The sequence below is a fragment of the Centruroides vittatus genome, unplaced genomic scaffold (assembly GCF_030686945.1).
Source record: "Centruroides vittatus isolate TY-2023 unplaced genomic scaffold, ASM3068694v2 contig_864, whole genome shotgun sequence".
Taxonomy (NCBI): domain Eukaryota; kingdom Metazoa; phylum Arthropoda; class Arachnida; order Scorpiones; family Buthidae; genus Centruroides; species Centruroides vittatus.
Window position 1 is genome coordinate 324,782 of NW_027122564.1, and position 14,927 is coordinate 339,708.

General features: G+C 30.9%; 1 protein-coding gene across 1 annotated transcript; it reads left to right on the top strand.

Annotated features, from left to right (window-relative positions):
• The first annotated feature begins 50 nt into the window (after positions 1 to 50).
• On the top strand, positions 51 to 12,862 carry LOC136982825 (myb-like protein X). The gene is made up of 5 exons (XM_067279353.1): positions 51 to 1,795; positions 5,220 to 5,367; positions 6,582 to 6,636; positions 7,089 to 7,210; positions 12,578 to 12,862. The coding sequence occupies exons 1-5, from the start codon at positions 227 to 229 to the stop codon at positions 12,643 to 12,645; spliced, it is 1,962 nt and encodes a 653-aa protein (XP_067135454.1). The 5' UTR covers positions 51 to 226; the 3' UTR covers positions 12,646 to 12,862.
• Positions 12,863 to 14,927: the final 2,065 nt, after the last annotated feature.

The window sequence follows — 14,927 nt, forward strand, 5'->3', positions numbered from 1 at the left end:
TTTTACCGGATAGCCAATGAGATTGCGTATAATAAAAGCGTACGAGTAGTGTTCATTCGAAACACGTGTCGAGTTAAAATGGCCGTCGCGTTGATTCGTACATATTGTAAATATTTACGAAATAACCAATAGGAACGACATTTTGTTCGATAAATTTGTTGACTATTTCGTCAGTTATAAAGTATATATTTAATCTGGTTTAATTTATTGAATTTAAAACAGAAAAATGAAAACAAGAAGAAAATGTTATTCACCTCCCAATATTCGCAAGAAGGAGGATACATCTAAGAAGGAATTATCTGTTAAAGGTAGGAACAGCAGAAAAGCAAATTTGATTCCGTCTGTAGAGGATCATGACATAAATATTGAATCAAAAAGGGTTAAGAAATCTACACAAAAGCAAGTTAAGAGCAGAGGTAAAGAAGAAAAGGTTGACAACAGTGTTGAAAGTTTCCCTTCTCCTTCAGATAAGAAAAGAAATAAATCTGTGAATAAAAGAAGAAGTATGTCTAAAAAAGAAAATGATATAACTATATTGGAAAAGGAAGAAAGTGCCGTACAAGATGTTTTCAGCAAGATGGATGCCCACTTAAAACTTGAAGAAAGAGAAAATTTGGATGGCAAGAGTACTCGAAATGCAAGAAAAAGGCAATTGAGAAACACAGTTAAATCACCTATTAACAGTAATAAAGCAGAAAACTTAAAAAATAAAAATTCTGAGTTTAAGAAACAAAAGAAACTTACCAAACACCATAAAGAAGAAAAAAGAATTTCTCTGGAAGACAAGTATGTTGAGAAAAGTAATGATAATTTAGGTATCAAAACAAAATTAGATCTTCCAATTAAGAAAATGCGAAAAGGAATTAATCAAGAAGATAACGAAAATGAAGAAAGTCAGAAAGATAAGAAAAATATGAACAAGACATCATCAAAGAAAAGAAAAAATGTCAAAGAAAATGATATTGAAAATTTTGAAAAGAAAACTGAATCTGACCTAAGTATAAAAGATGATTTATATGGGAAACAAGAAAATTCTGCAAATGAATTATTTATAACACAAGATAAAAGTGAAATTTCATCTTCGGTCAACAAGAAAACAAAGAAAGAAGAAAATAAAGTTGAACATTTAGATACAACTAATTATGGAAGGAGAAAGATAAATATTCAGGGTATTATTATTGAAGAAATTGAAAAATATGATGCAGATAAAGTTTGTATGGAAAACAAAAGTAATTCTGAAAGTGGAGCATCTGAAACAAAAGAAACTTTAAGTAAAAACACAAAAATAGAAAATACTGTACATGCCAGTGATTTCAATGATGATCAATTTTTTATAGATACTACTCCATCTTTATCGCTTTTGAACAATACAGTAAGTAAAAGTCAATCAAAACAATATGATGAGATTGAGAATGACATTCAATACTGTCATAAAAAAATGAAATCTCACTCTGTATTTGATGATGATCAAAAAACTTTTAAGAACAAATCCAATGAAAAACATACACTTGGACATGATAAAAATATTACAAATGAGTTAAAGAAAGATGATGATAATATATGTGGTAAAGATGGTGTCCATGAATCTGATCAAAAAGAATCTGATAACGACAATGTAAATAAATCCGACGATGATAGTGATTCTGCGCCTGAAATAGAATCATTTCAAAGTAGTCGAAATAAAGCATTAAATTCTATGAAAAATGTTGAAGATGAGGTTAGAAAGATGAAACTTCAAACAAAGAAATTAAGGAGAAAATACCATGAAAGAAATTTAATGCAAAAAGAACAAAAGGTATTTTTATTTATGGTCAACATTAATGAACCTATTAATTTTTAAACAATAATTATTTTAAATTCGTGTTTTGGACATTAAGAAGGCCTTGTCTTTTCATGTCCATTATGGATTTGGCCAGGCCCACAATAGGATGGTGACATAGCTGGATCATATTAGCCTTCACTGTATTAGGGCTTGACATATCTGGGTAATATTAAGAACCATGTTTCATTCCTTTGTTACAGTTTTCTTAATGAATTCTCTATTATTTTCTCAAGTTTGTAACAAATCTTGGAAATTGCTAACTTTGCATCATCCTACTGCTATAAGCAGTGGTGATATTCAAAATATTTAACAAAGGGTTCGCTAGCAGAAAATTTTTTCCTGACAATCACTGACAAACGAAATGGAAGTTTTGGCTAGAAATAAATACAATACCTTTTCTTGCGATATATCTAATAATCAGTGGCATATTTGGAACGTAACAAGCCCTGGACGAAGACCAGGTAACAATAGTATATTAGTGCTGTCGACCTTTTTTTTTTCTTTTCTTTTTTTAGGCAGAGAAATTTTTCACCCCGAATGGCACTACTCATAGTAAACAGATGTCATTATCTCTCGTAATACAATATCCTTTTTGTTTCGCTGTCATAGCCCGACACATGTTCCACGGCCATCTTGTATTATCTTGCGTGCGTGGGATTGTGAGATCCCTCTTATGACTGGATTTAGTTTCAAGAACTCTTGAATCGATCGCGATTAAACCTCATTTCGGTCGAGATTGAAACGGTCGAGAGAGATTGCACCAAGACATAGTCCCCGACCTTGCTCACAATCTAGATTGAAATGCTCGGTGCGAACGGGGTATAAGGCTCTAGTTTAGTAGTATCACAGAGAATAATACACTCAAACCTGTTTTTGTGCGGTCTTTTTTTGTGCAATTTTTTATACGTGCAATGTGTTTTGTGCAATTATTTTTGTGCAGTATACCAATTTGATTGAAATTCATATACCGCACACAAAAAATCACACAAAACAAATCGCACAAAAACAAATCGCACAAAAATAGACCGCACAAAAACAGGTTTGAGTGTATGTATATTTTAATATATTTTTTAAAAGAAACAAAACCACTGAGAAATGTTCTGTGTGTTTAACAAGGTTCGGAAAAATTGAAAATTTTAATAACTGGTTTGGGCGAACCTGTTCGGAAAACTGAAAATTTTAACAACGGGTTCGGCTGAACCTGTGCGAACCCACTGAATATCACCACTGGCTATAAGCAATTCTGGATCAAAGTTAGGTGCACAACTCCCCAAAAATTTTTAATGGACAATCTATCTCAGATATGTCAGGCTCTGTCCCTCACCCTTCCATTTAGCCACCTCCATTGTGGGCCTAGTCAAACCCATTTTGAATGTAAGACAAAGAGAAAATTCTGTTACTGCTCTATAGAAAATTCTTAATGAATTGTGACAATGCAGGAAGCACCCTTATACTTCCGTACCATGGAACTGAAGGGTCGGCACTACTTTGTTGATGCCACGGCAGGATTCTGACACCACTGTGTCTTTAAGGACAGACACAGAAACCTCAATAGCTGCTAATTTCATTTTGCACATGCAGTCGCGTTTGTAGACTGTCAGGTTCAGGATGGGGACTGTCTGAGAGTCAGCATGCCCAAAAGAAGTGCACTCAACTACTGGGTTAACGTCAACAAATACTCATTTATTCACATATCTATTTACACATACAAGCTTAAGAGCACGAGAGAGAGTTTACACTTGTGCATGAGAGGATAATTGCCTGTAGTTGTTACACACTTGATAAGCTGGTTCCTTGTTCCTTGATTATGTAGACAGCATGTAGATTTGTCTGGATATTAGACATTTTGATAGTTCCTCAGAGATCCTCAGAGGACAGGTAGGTTGACCCAGGTGGCAATTGGTGACAATGATGGTTGATGGGGGGTCAGTCCAAGACAGGAGCGAACACTAGTCAACCAACTCTCAATGATGGACAAATTCTTTGTTATCCTCGATCCTGTTCTTTTATTCTCAGGGTCCTCCCCTCAATGTTCATGCCCTTTTTTGGTAAATTGTAAAGTCCATGACCAATAGTGATTTTTTTTTTAATTTTTTTTTTTTTATTAGTTCCTAGTGACAGATGTGTCACCAGGACCAATGAGGTGAAAATTAGTTTTTAATGGATAAAACATTTGTGTTTGAATTTGTCATGTTTAGTTTTAAATAACATTCAAGCTGTAAAAATTGTAAAATATTTGAGTTTAAGTTAAATAGCAATGGCATTTATATTTGTTATGTCCATTTTGTATAAATTAAAAGATGTAGTTGTCCTAGATCAGGATGAAAACATTTCTTATTCAAGTAAAGATTTTGCTTCAAACCTACATTTGCTGAGAGGCTTTCCTCTAAATTTTGCATAGGAATGTCATAAATTCCTGCTTCTTCAACATACTTTTTCATTACTAAGAACACTAAAAAAAGATGGAGTTCCTCATCATTGCCAAATCTTTATTAGTCCAAGCTCCTAATTTGTGCAGTAAGCTTTATTCCATTCTCCCACACAATGAAGCACTGCTCTGATCTTGCTCTTCAAGTTTTGGGTTCTGTGCTTATTTCACATTTCCTTATTATTAAAAGCAGTAAAGTTTTTATTTTTGTTGATTTTGAAGAGTAATTTATTCTGTTTAAATTTAATATTAGTGATTATTTCTTTGCTTTTACAAGTGGTTGTTAAAAGCAAGTGAACATGATAATTACTTGTTAAAAGCAAGAAATAATCACAAAGGTGTCATCAACTTCCTCCTTCATTAAGTTGATGACCTGAAACAACTGTAAAGAATTTTGGACAAGCCATTAAAAGTATTAATTAGGATAATTTCTTTAAAACTGCATTGAGTTCAACCAATAACAATTTTTATGAAAACAAAAATTATATATAGACTAATGATACAGCTACAAAAAATATTGTTTTTAAAAGTTTTGTCATGTGCACTAAAGTTTTCAATAAAATATTGTACTTGTTTTATTTATTTTCACTTTACGAAAATTATATAATTCATCGTTCTTGATGGGCAAAGTTTGATGGGTATTGAATACATGTATGTTTTTAAAATAAAAGAATTCTGAACAAAATTATCAAACACAATAAAATCCAGTCATTGCCAGATTATATTGGGGTTTCTTAGCATTTAATTATTAATAGTAGTAGTAATAAAGCCTGATGTAATCCTGCCTTAATTTGGCTTTAATATATAACCTTTGGGTTTATAACCTTAACCAATAAATAAATTTAAATTCTAGTACTCTGTACTGTAATCTCAATAGCATGCCCTTATCTATCTTATTAAAACATACTAAAAATATAAATTAAAAATAAATACAGAATTGTTACAAAATTAATATTTCTATAATTTCAGATAAAGAAAATATTAAATTTGGAAGCTAAGAAATTACCTCAAAATATATTAGATGATATAGCTACATTAGAAAAATCAAAATATTCAAGTGAAAATGTTGAAGAAAATTTGCCAAAGAAACTAAGATTTTCAAGTGAAAGTAATAAAGGTACGTTTATATTTTTATCTGTAAAAAAGAAATTACAGTAGAGCATTGTTTATCCGAATCAATTGGGGACTGGGGTTGTTCGGATAGCCGATTATGTACGAAAAAATATATTAACCTATCCGATGTTGAAATTTTTCTCCATTGCATGTCGCTTCGTGTTGAATTTTCATCGATTTTAAGCCTAACGAAAATTTTTATAATAATAATCGTGGCTATTGTATCGTTAAAAATTATTTCTTTATTTTGTACAAACAAAATAAATATATTGAAAAATAAAAACAAAAAAATTATACTTTAGAAGTTAATCTAGTATCAAAAATGTTCAATTCAGCACGACACAGTCTGACTGGAAAGCTTTCGATTAACCGACATTTTGGTTGACCGGTTTTCGGATAAACGATGCTCTACTGTAAAAACATTTCCTTTATAGTTTTGTGAGTAATTTTTCCTATTGATTTTTTATTAAGTATACATTTGTTTGGAGGGTGTATTATTAGTTCCTCCTCTCCTCCAATTTTACTACTAAGCACTTTTGAAGATTTTATCCTTTTTGTTCACTTAAACTGGATATTTTATTTCTCTATTTCTGTTTAAAAACCTGAAACATACAAGGCTTGACATATCTTTAACAGACTGCACAAAAAATTCCTGGAAAAATGTTTACCAAGGTTCAATCCTAGGTCTCCGGAGCATTAGGCTGATGTCTTAATCACCTTGGCGAGCAATTCTTTCACAGCTTTACTTTGCACTTTATTTGATGGAATTTATCCTATCCAGTACCTATCAGTTGATGCAAGTTTGAAGTCTGCAGAGAAATTATGCAAGACTTGATTTAAAATTCAACAAACATTAAAATTGTTTTGGATTACTGATGAATTCAGATTTCTATACAAATCTTTTGGGTATAAGTGGAAAGTACTGAAACATCTGTAACAAGACTATGCCTAATCTGTATTGTCTAATTGTCTATTTAAAATTTCTTATAATTTTTTATATACAGTATAATACTATTAATCACATCTGATCTTCATGCTTAATTTTTTAATTTCTATCAGGTTGACTTTGTTTCTTAATTAATCAAATATTAATGTTATGTTATATCGGTTTAATTTTTAACAATGAATGAAATATTTATTTAATTAGTAAAGTTGGCTATGTTTGATTGTATAAAAAGCTTCAAAGTAAACATAACTAAGTCTTTTATTTTCTTATAGAATATTCCAATATAACAAATGATGGAACTCAAGAAGAATTCATCAGCATTCACGGGTTAGTTGATGTAAATTTTGTATTTTAATTTATTTAATGTATGCATCTGCATACCACACCAGGATAATGATAAAATAAGACTCTCTACAACCAATAAGCAGTGCAAAGTATGGCTAATCTATAAAAAGCAAACGTTTACATAACCCTTTCTGGGTTCTCTTAATTTGGAAGCATTTGGAAGATCCAGCTTATTTAGAATTATGAAAACCTGAGGAAGAACCCAGAAGGGGTTATGAAAGTGTTTGTTTCTTATTGCTTAACCATACTTTGCACTAGTTATCGGTTGTAAAGAGTCTTATCTTATTATTTAATGTATTAATAATAACATAAAATTCAATAAAAAAAGTATAAACATTTAGAAAATAAACAAACAGTTTAAATGTTTATGAAATTGCTTTTTATTTCAATTTTTGCTTAAAGCAAAACTTTTATTTTTTTCTTTCTAACTTTAGAAATACTGAATTTATGATATGCAGAGCAAATAGTTTCATCAAAAAGCATACTTCAGTAGATGAAAGTGCAAAAATTTGGAAACGTCAGCAACTATTTGGAAACAAAAACAGAAGAGAGTCTGGTAAAGAAAATTTTATTTTCTAAATGAAGTCAAAATCTGCTTTAATTATACTTTTAATGAAAATACTGCAAATAATAATACAGTAGAGCATCGTTAATCCGAAAGCCGATCAACCGAAATGTCAGTTAACCGAAAGCTTTCCAGTCAGACTGTGTCGTGCTGAATTGAACATTTTTGATACTAGATTAACTTCTAATGTATAATTTTTTTGTTTTTATTTTTCAATATATTTATTTTGTTTGTACAAAATAAAGAAATAATTTTTACCGATACAATAGCCACGATTATTATTATAAAAATTTTCATTAGGCTTGAAACTGACGAAAATTCAACGCGAAGCGACACGCAACGGAGAAAAGTTTCAACATGGTATAGATCAGGGATGGGCAACCCGCGGCCCGCAATAATATTTTTTGCGGCCCGCGTGGCATAAAATGTGAATAAATATATCAATTTCCCAGCTTAATGAGATATTCGACAAAAATTCAAACGTTATTTTCTACAACTTATATTTGTGAAAAGTTTTTTCGCAATGAATTTAGTAAAAATTAAAACAAGAAACCGGCTAACGGACACATGGAAATCAGTGGCGTAGCGTGGGTGTCAGCCGCCCGGAGCAGAGGAAAATTTCACCGCCCCCTTATTTAGGTATTTTTACAAGATATTATTATTTATTGTGAAATTTTTCTGCCCCCTATAAGTGCCGCCTGGGGCGGGCCACCCCTGCCGCCCCCACTACGCTATGCCACTGATGGAAACTAATTTAAAATTAGCGGTGACTAATATTTGGCTAAATATTTCCGATATATTACGTTTAAATCAGTGCCAGAAGCTATATTAAGTATACATATGCTAATTTATAATTATATATGAATAAAGAATTGTGATTTACCGACAGTTCCCCCTCTTTTCTCTTGTGTGCGGCCCACGTCAATTCAAAAGTTTTGAAATGCGGTCCTTACGTAGAAAAAGGTTGCCCATCCCTGGTATAGATTAATATATTTTTTTGTATATAATCGGTTATCCGAAAAATAAGTTATCCGAACAACCCCAGTCTCCAATTGATTCGGATAAACAACGCTCTACTGTAATAATAATAAGACAGTGAAATTCTGTTAACATGGCATCTGGTATGCTGGTAAATATGATAAGCTTGCATGTCCAGCTAATCTTTGGGGGAGAAGTATTGGTGCACTGGTATTTGTCTGTATTTATACATAACTAGATAGCCAGTTAATTAAAACTATAAGTATAAATAATAAGTTTTGGTGTTTTGGTTCTGGTGAACAGCAAGTGTTTCGGTGTTTGAGTATTATTGTAGGTAATTCTGCTGAGGAAGTATAGATTGTATAAATAATAAACATCTCTAAGCTCGATGAGTATATAATGAATTCATTATATACTTATATCATTATATCGGGCTTAGAGATGTTTATTATATATATATATATTTATATATATACTTTGCTGGGTAGTGCATTAACTGGCTGAGTGCCATTAGGAAATGTTTTTAGGGCGTGGCCATAGGAGTCGCTCCAGCCAGTGCCATATTTAACCAAGTAAGGTTATATCTAAATTAATATACCTCTGGAAGTGAAGACTTGCTTGGGTTCTGGGTGACATAATTGGCGAGCGCACTGCACAGCAAGCAGTGGTTGTGGGTTCATGCTTTGCCTTGGGTCAGTTCTTTTATTCTAGAAGATTCTAAATTTATTTATTTAATTTATTTAAATTATAATTATTAATTTAGTTAAGAAATGGCACTTAATGTCTACCTCTAGTAACAAATTGCTTTATATCAATCATTTAATTAGCCGGATTATAGCCTGATATTTAAGGCAATCATTGGTAATTCATTAAAACTATAAGCAATAATAAAATTTAAAACTAAATTAAAATTTTAAAAATTTAAACCTCTGGCTTTTATATTGAAACTGAAACTAAAATTAAAAATAAAATCAAAGTGAATTTATTTAAATTGAAATTAAAATTAAATTAATTGAAACATAATATTTCAGAAAGTGTAGATAAAGTACTTGTCCATCTTGATTGATTTGGTTATATATTTCATCCAGGCAGTCAGAGCTGAATCTCTATTTATAGCACTTCTATGTAGAGTGTTAGTTTTGGTTTGGTTCTGGTGGTGATGGAACACTTTGCTCTTAACATGTAAAATATATATGATATAGATATAGAATGAAGAGTAGATCTATATCTATGCTACATTCTATAAAAATGTACAGTACAAAGCACAGAATAAGATTCTAGTTAGTGTGTTCTTGTTTCAAACTAACCAAGAGTAGGAATAATCTGGAAAAATTGAAATGGTGTATTAAACAATCATAAAAGGTGGATTTGCACAATTTTGCATATGCAAAGATATGTAAAATTGTATCTAGGGAATTGAAAAGAACAGGAAAAAATTTCATTGTCTGATAAGTTGGCACTGTGTCTGTCCTGAAGATGCTGGGTTAATGGAATTTTGCTGTAGTAATAACAACTCTCTTGGCACTCACTACCTTGTAATTCTGATGAAACAGGGAGCTATGCTGGCTGGAGCATTGCTCCTGGTAGGGTCACCCATACCAGTGACCCTACCAGGGGAGAAGTGAAGCCAAGAGTGACTGAATCCACATCTGTAGAGATTGACAATGTTGCTAATTATCAGCAAATTGCAGCAGCAGAGTCGTGCGGTTTAAAATAAATATTAAACAATGGGATCAGTTATTGTATATGTTATCAGTTATTGTATATGTTAAAATGATAATTCTAAAAAATTATAAATTTTAAGAATAAATGAGCTAAAATCACTCTTTTTTTTATCCGACTTCAAGAAGATTAAACACAGAGATGGACACACAATTTGAAATTACTAATTATGTCTTACTTTATTCTCCATATGCATTTCGCCTATTAGCCTCATCAGTGGATATTGTGCTTTTATGCTCTATTACCATATCCGAGCATGGATCTACACACATGCCAGTATTTAAATTAATAGTATTTACATAATTTTTGATGCAGTAATGTTCAGCAACATGTCTTGTTACAATGTTTTCTATTTTATACAATATTTTGACATTATTTCAATCAATAATACAATTTGTAATACTACAATGCTGATGCCACGGAGATTCAGTTCTTTTTAATCTAATTGCCGCCTCGTGTTCTTTCAATCTCATTTCAAGTTTTCCTCCTGTTTCATCAATATATTATTTCTTGGCTGTACATGTACACATCGATCTGTAAACGACTCCTGCCACCTCCAGAGGATTCTTCGAATATTTAACATTTCCTTTGTTAATCAAATAAATGCTCTTACTTAATCTATTTTGTTGTTCACCTACTAAGTTGACAAAATAATTTTTTTAAAAACTCTTCTATTTTTCATAAAGTTTTGTGATATATAGAGTTTTAATATATAAATTATTTATTTTTTCATTTTTAACATTATATCTATTATATATAAATGGTATAAGGGTTATACCATTTATATATAAGTTGCTGCTGATAATCAGCAATCTTCTCGAAGTCAGATAAAAAAAAGAGTGATTTTAACTCATTTATTCTTAAAATTTACAATTTTTTAGCATTATCATTTTAACAGAGTTATGAGTTACTTTGTTTTTTATATCACATGTCAGCTCTTGTATGACTTTTTTTACAGTTGAAGTTTCTGTAGTTGAATGAGTAATCTGTTTAAGATGATTTGACAAATTTTTCCAATGAATGTAAAAATATTTTGTTTTTTTTTACCTGTACAGCTCAACTATTGGTCTGAGTAAGGTAAAACTAGTAAAGCCAATTTTAAATTTACAAGAAAATTCTTTAAAAACTTCACAATAGGTTAACAGGAAAAAAAATGAGGTCTCTTCAGTTTCTTTCATCCTACATCCTTTTCACATCTCAGAAACAAACAGTCTTAAAGTGAAGTCAACCTTTTATTGTAGGCTCTTAACTACCTCAATATATAAAAAGTGTAAAAGTAATTTCCATTTGCAATGTCTAAAATTATAAATGTATGTATATTAATTAATATGCCTTTGTGTCCTTAATTTAAATTTATCTTCGTCTACTAGTACTTTATCAATTAACAGGACTTATTATACTGGATTTATGGAGGCAGCAATTAGGTCTTACAGATTAGAAATAATAATGTTTATTTAAATCACCTGAACACATACACATTAACATTGTGTTTCGGACCTGTTTGTCCCTCATCAGCAGGCATTTAAAAGACATTTTCTACAATTAAAATAAATTTTGTTACAATCATAAATAAACATAAAATTCCCAACAATAAAACAATAAAATTCTTACAAATTCTGGATTTTTAAACACATTCCTAGTTCTGGGCATATTCAAAATCAATATTAACCAAACAATTCCATACATATTCCTGTTTTTTAAAACATAAATAATTAAATTAAATAAATTTATTGGTTTAAAACTTACACCAAAACTTACTTTATTGATTGTTCACATTCACTTAAACCTCACCTCAATCCATTCCAATCCTTCCTTTTATACGTCTCCCCCTCTCTTCGGTCAATGACTCCTCTGATGATTGGTGTATCTCTCTTCCAGTATTGTTATATATTCTATCTGTTTGTTTAATTATATTGATGTGTTCGTATAATTGTCTTTTATAATTATTTTCCTCTTTTTTCTTTATTTTCAAGGTATTCAAATCAATTTCGCAACCTTCTGAATTACAGTGTTCCGCCACTGCTGAATTTTGCATATTTTCCCCTAATTGCTCTAAAATATTCACTTAATCTTATTTTTAATTTTCATTTTGTTTCACCAATATATGTTTTTTTCAAGTTACAACTACAATTAAATGAATACACCACATCTTTTTTCTTCTGTTATGTCGTATTTTTCTTCGTTTCTATAACACAGATATTTTTTAGTTGAATTTATTTTTCCAGTATTAAATTAATTCTACTTCTTATTACTTTTCTAATTCTTTCAAGTAACTTTGTAACATATCTTAATTTAACAAATGTTTTCTCTTTATCCATTAATTTTAATTGTTTATCATTTTCTAATTTTCCTATCCATTTTTTCAGTAAGTCTTTTGGATAATCATTTACAATAAACATATTATTTCTTCTTCTCCTTGTTTTTGTGTTTCAGTCTCGCTTGTTCTTTGTCTTATTTTATTCGTATACATTTTAAATATGTTATATTTCATACTAACTTTGAAGTTTAATAACTCCTGTGCTTTTTATCAAAAGTATTAGCATAGTGTATATACACACATCAATAGATAAAAACTATGCTAATTATACATTTTTTCTATTTACATTTGATAGTAAAAAAATAAAATGATCATTTAAAATAGAAATAATTTCATTACAGTGAAGGATATGATGTCAAAGAAAATAAAGCAGTCTTTCTGTGGAAAAGTTTTACGAATACAAAGTTGAAAAATTTTATTTTTTACTTCATACAGAGGAATAAGCTCATATACAACTTAATTGCATACAGGTATTGATTATTCAGTTGGACTGAATATAGCTGAAGTGTATCTAAAATAATACAGTAGTAAGGAAGTAAGCAGTATGTACTTTTGGAAAAAGAAGATTTTATGTATTTTAAGAAGACTGTGTATAAAATAAATATAAAATCTGTCTTCTTGGTTAATGGTTTGTTGATGTGTGATTTAAATATACAAATTTTATATTGTGTATTATACAAGATATTTTTATATTTTAGTACTGTATGAAATGAAATTTTTATATATGATCATGAAAAAAACAAAATGTTTATTTGAACATACTGTGGTGCTTTGTATTATTACTTTGAATTTAATTTGGTCTCATCATAAAGGTTTAGATTTTAATCGTTGATAACAGGGGTAACCAAACTTTTTTCACAGCAGGCCACATAATAGAGATTGACAAGCACAGGCCGCATAATCATTTTATTCAATACAGTATACTGAATAGACGAAAAATAAAGACAACTACATATTTATTTACCAATATACATACATGATTGCTGCAGCAAGCTCATAATCACTTTTCTTAGAAACTTCATTGCAGGTACACAAAAGGCGCTCTGATATCCAAAGTTGCAAAAAGTTGCCAAATTTTTTATTTCACTGATTTTTCTAAAAGTTATATTACTGTCAGATGCAAAAATCAGATTGGACCAATTTTGGCATTTTTACTTACACTCACTTTAATTTTATACATAGTAAGTTTATCTACAATCTATGATATTTCCATAGTGCATGGCACAGTGCAGCAGCAGGCAGAATAAACAGACCTCGCGGGCCATAGTTTGGTGACCTCTGGTTTATGGCAACATGGTACATGGGTAATCCACCAATGGCAGGAACATCTCCGTGGAAGTCTTTTATGGGAAACTGGCTGCTATTTAGATGTTACGAATATGAAGAAAATCCAGAAACTTCCACACAGCCAGTTTGTTGGCAAAGGGAACCCACGACCAACTACCAGTGTTCAGTGGTTTTACCACTCGGCCACCAGTTGGTCCTCATTATAAAGTAATTGTAAAATAAAAATAGATTGGCATTGTGGTCAATATTGACAAAGCTAATTTATTAAATAATGCAAAATGTTTTTTTAATTAATTCTTAATTAGCAAACAAAGCAAGAATTAATGAACTAAATGTATAGTGAACAAGGAGTTAAAGTGAAGAAAACCTAAATCGCTAGATGTCCGACATGTTTGTTGCTTTGCACCTTTCTCAAATCTTTCTTTACTGACGTCATTTATAGCATAAGGTCTTTAACTCTTTAAACTCTGAAAATTTCTCCTTGCTATGTGTCTGGAAATGAAATTATTTTTTCTCCTCAAGCTAGGCTTTAGTGGTGGTGAATGTTTCATTCTTCTTTCCAGTAGTGGAAGAGAAAACTTAAGTTTTTTTAGGTGAGAGAATGATGTGCGGGAAGAATCAGGATTGTCATGCTGCTATTAGCAGAGTCTAGATATACTGGTCTCTCAGCCATGTTCTGGAGTTAATGTGTCAGGTTGCAGATAACTGGCGCTCGAGTCGCTTTGCTGCGAGAAGTTGGTTTGTTCATTTGGTTAGTACCGTTTTCAAGCATTTTTGTAACTTTTTCTGCGAGAAAAAGAAACAACAGCATGCCGAATGAGTGTTTTGTGACTGGGTATAAGTCTGGCTACTGCAATATGGCCATTTGTGCATATAAGAGTAAACGGTTGAGATTCTCGTGGAAAATGGCGACTAATACAGGATGCTTATCCTTTGAATTTTTCCAATTGCCCATTATATTTGTCAGTTACAGAGATTTCGAAATATCGTTCAAAAACTTGAGTAGTAGTCGCCCGGTTTTAGGGTGTGGTTGACTCAACGTTTAATTTGCGCATTTAGCGAAGAACTTGAATTGTATGCAGGCTCGCTTATGTGCCAAACAAGCCGACATCAACGGCTTTTTTCACCAGGTTAAAACTTTATAAAGATATTTCGAGACGTACTGTACATCGAAAAGTTGAAACGAGGAACCGGATGACGTCAACCCCGTTCAATAGAGCTTAAAATTTTTAAAGTTCCAGAACATTAAAAACTGCATAATATTAGCATATTAACCATTATTATTATCAACGGCTTTTCACAATGGATAAATTAAAAATAAATTTTTTAATGCAATATCTCAGTAATTTTTAATATTTTTTAATTTTTGTTTACAGTTTCAAATTGAGTTTCAAATTTTCTAAA

Bases quoted from the DNA above. Each gene is read 5' to 3' on its own strand.
- LOC136982825 (XM_067279353.1), top strand. From the start codon at position 227: ATGAAAACAAGAAGAAAATGTTATTCACCTCCCAATATTCGCAAGAAG. The intron at 1,796-5,219 runs GTATTTTTATTT...CTATAATTTCAG, and splicing joins TAATGCAAAAAGAACAAAAG to ATAAAGAAAATATTAAATTT. The intron at 7,211-12,577 runs GTAAAGAAAATT...ATTTCATTACAG, and splicing joins CAAAAACAGAAGAGAGTCTG to TGAAGGATATGATGTCAAAG.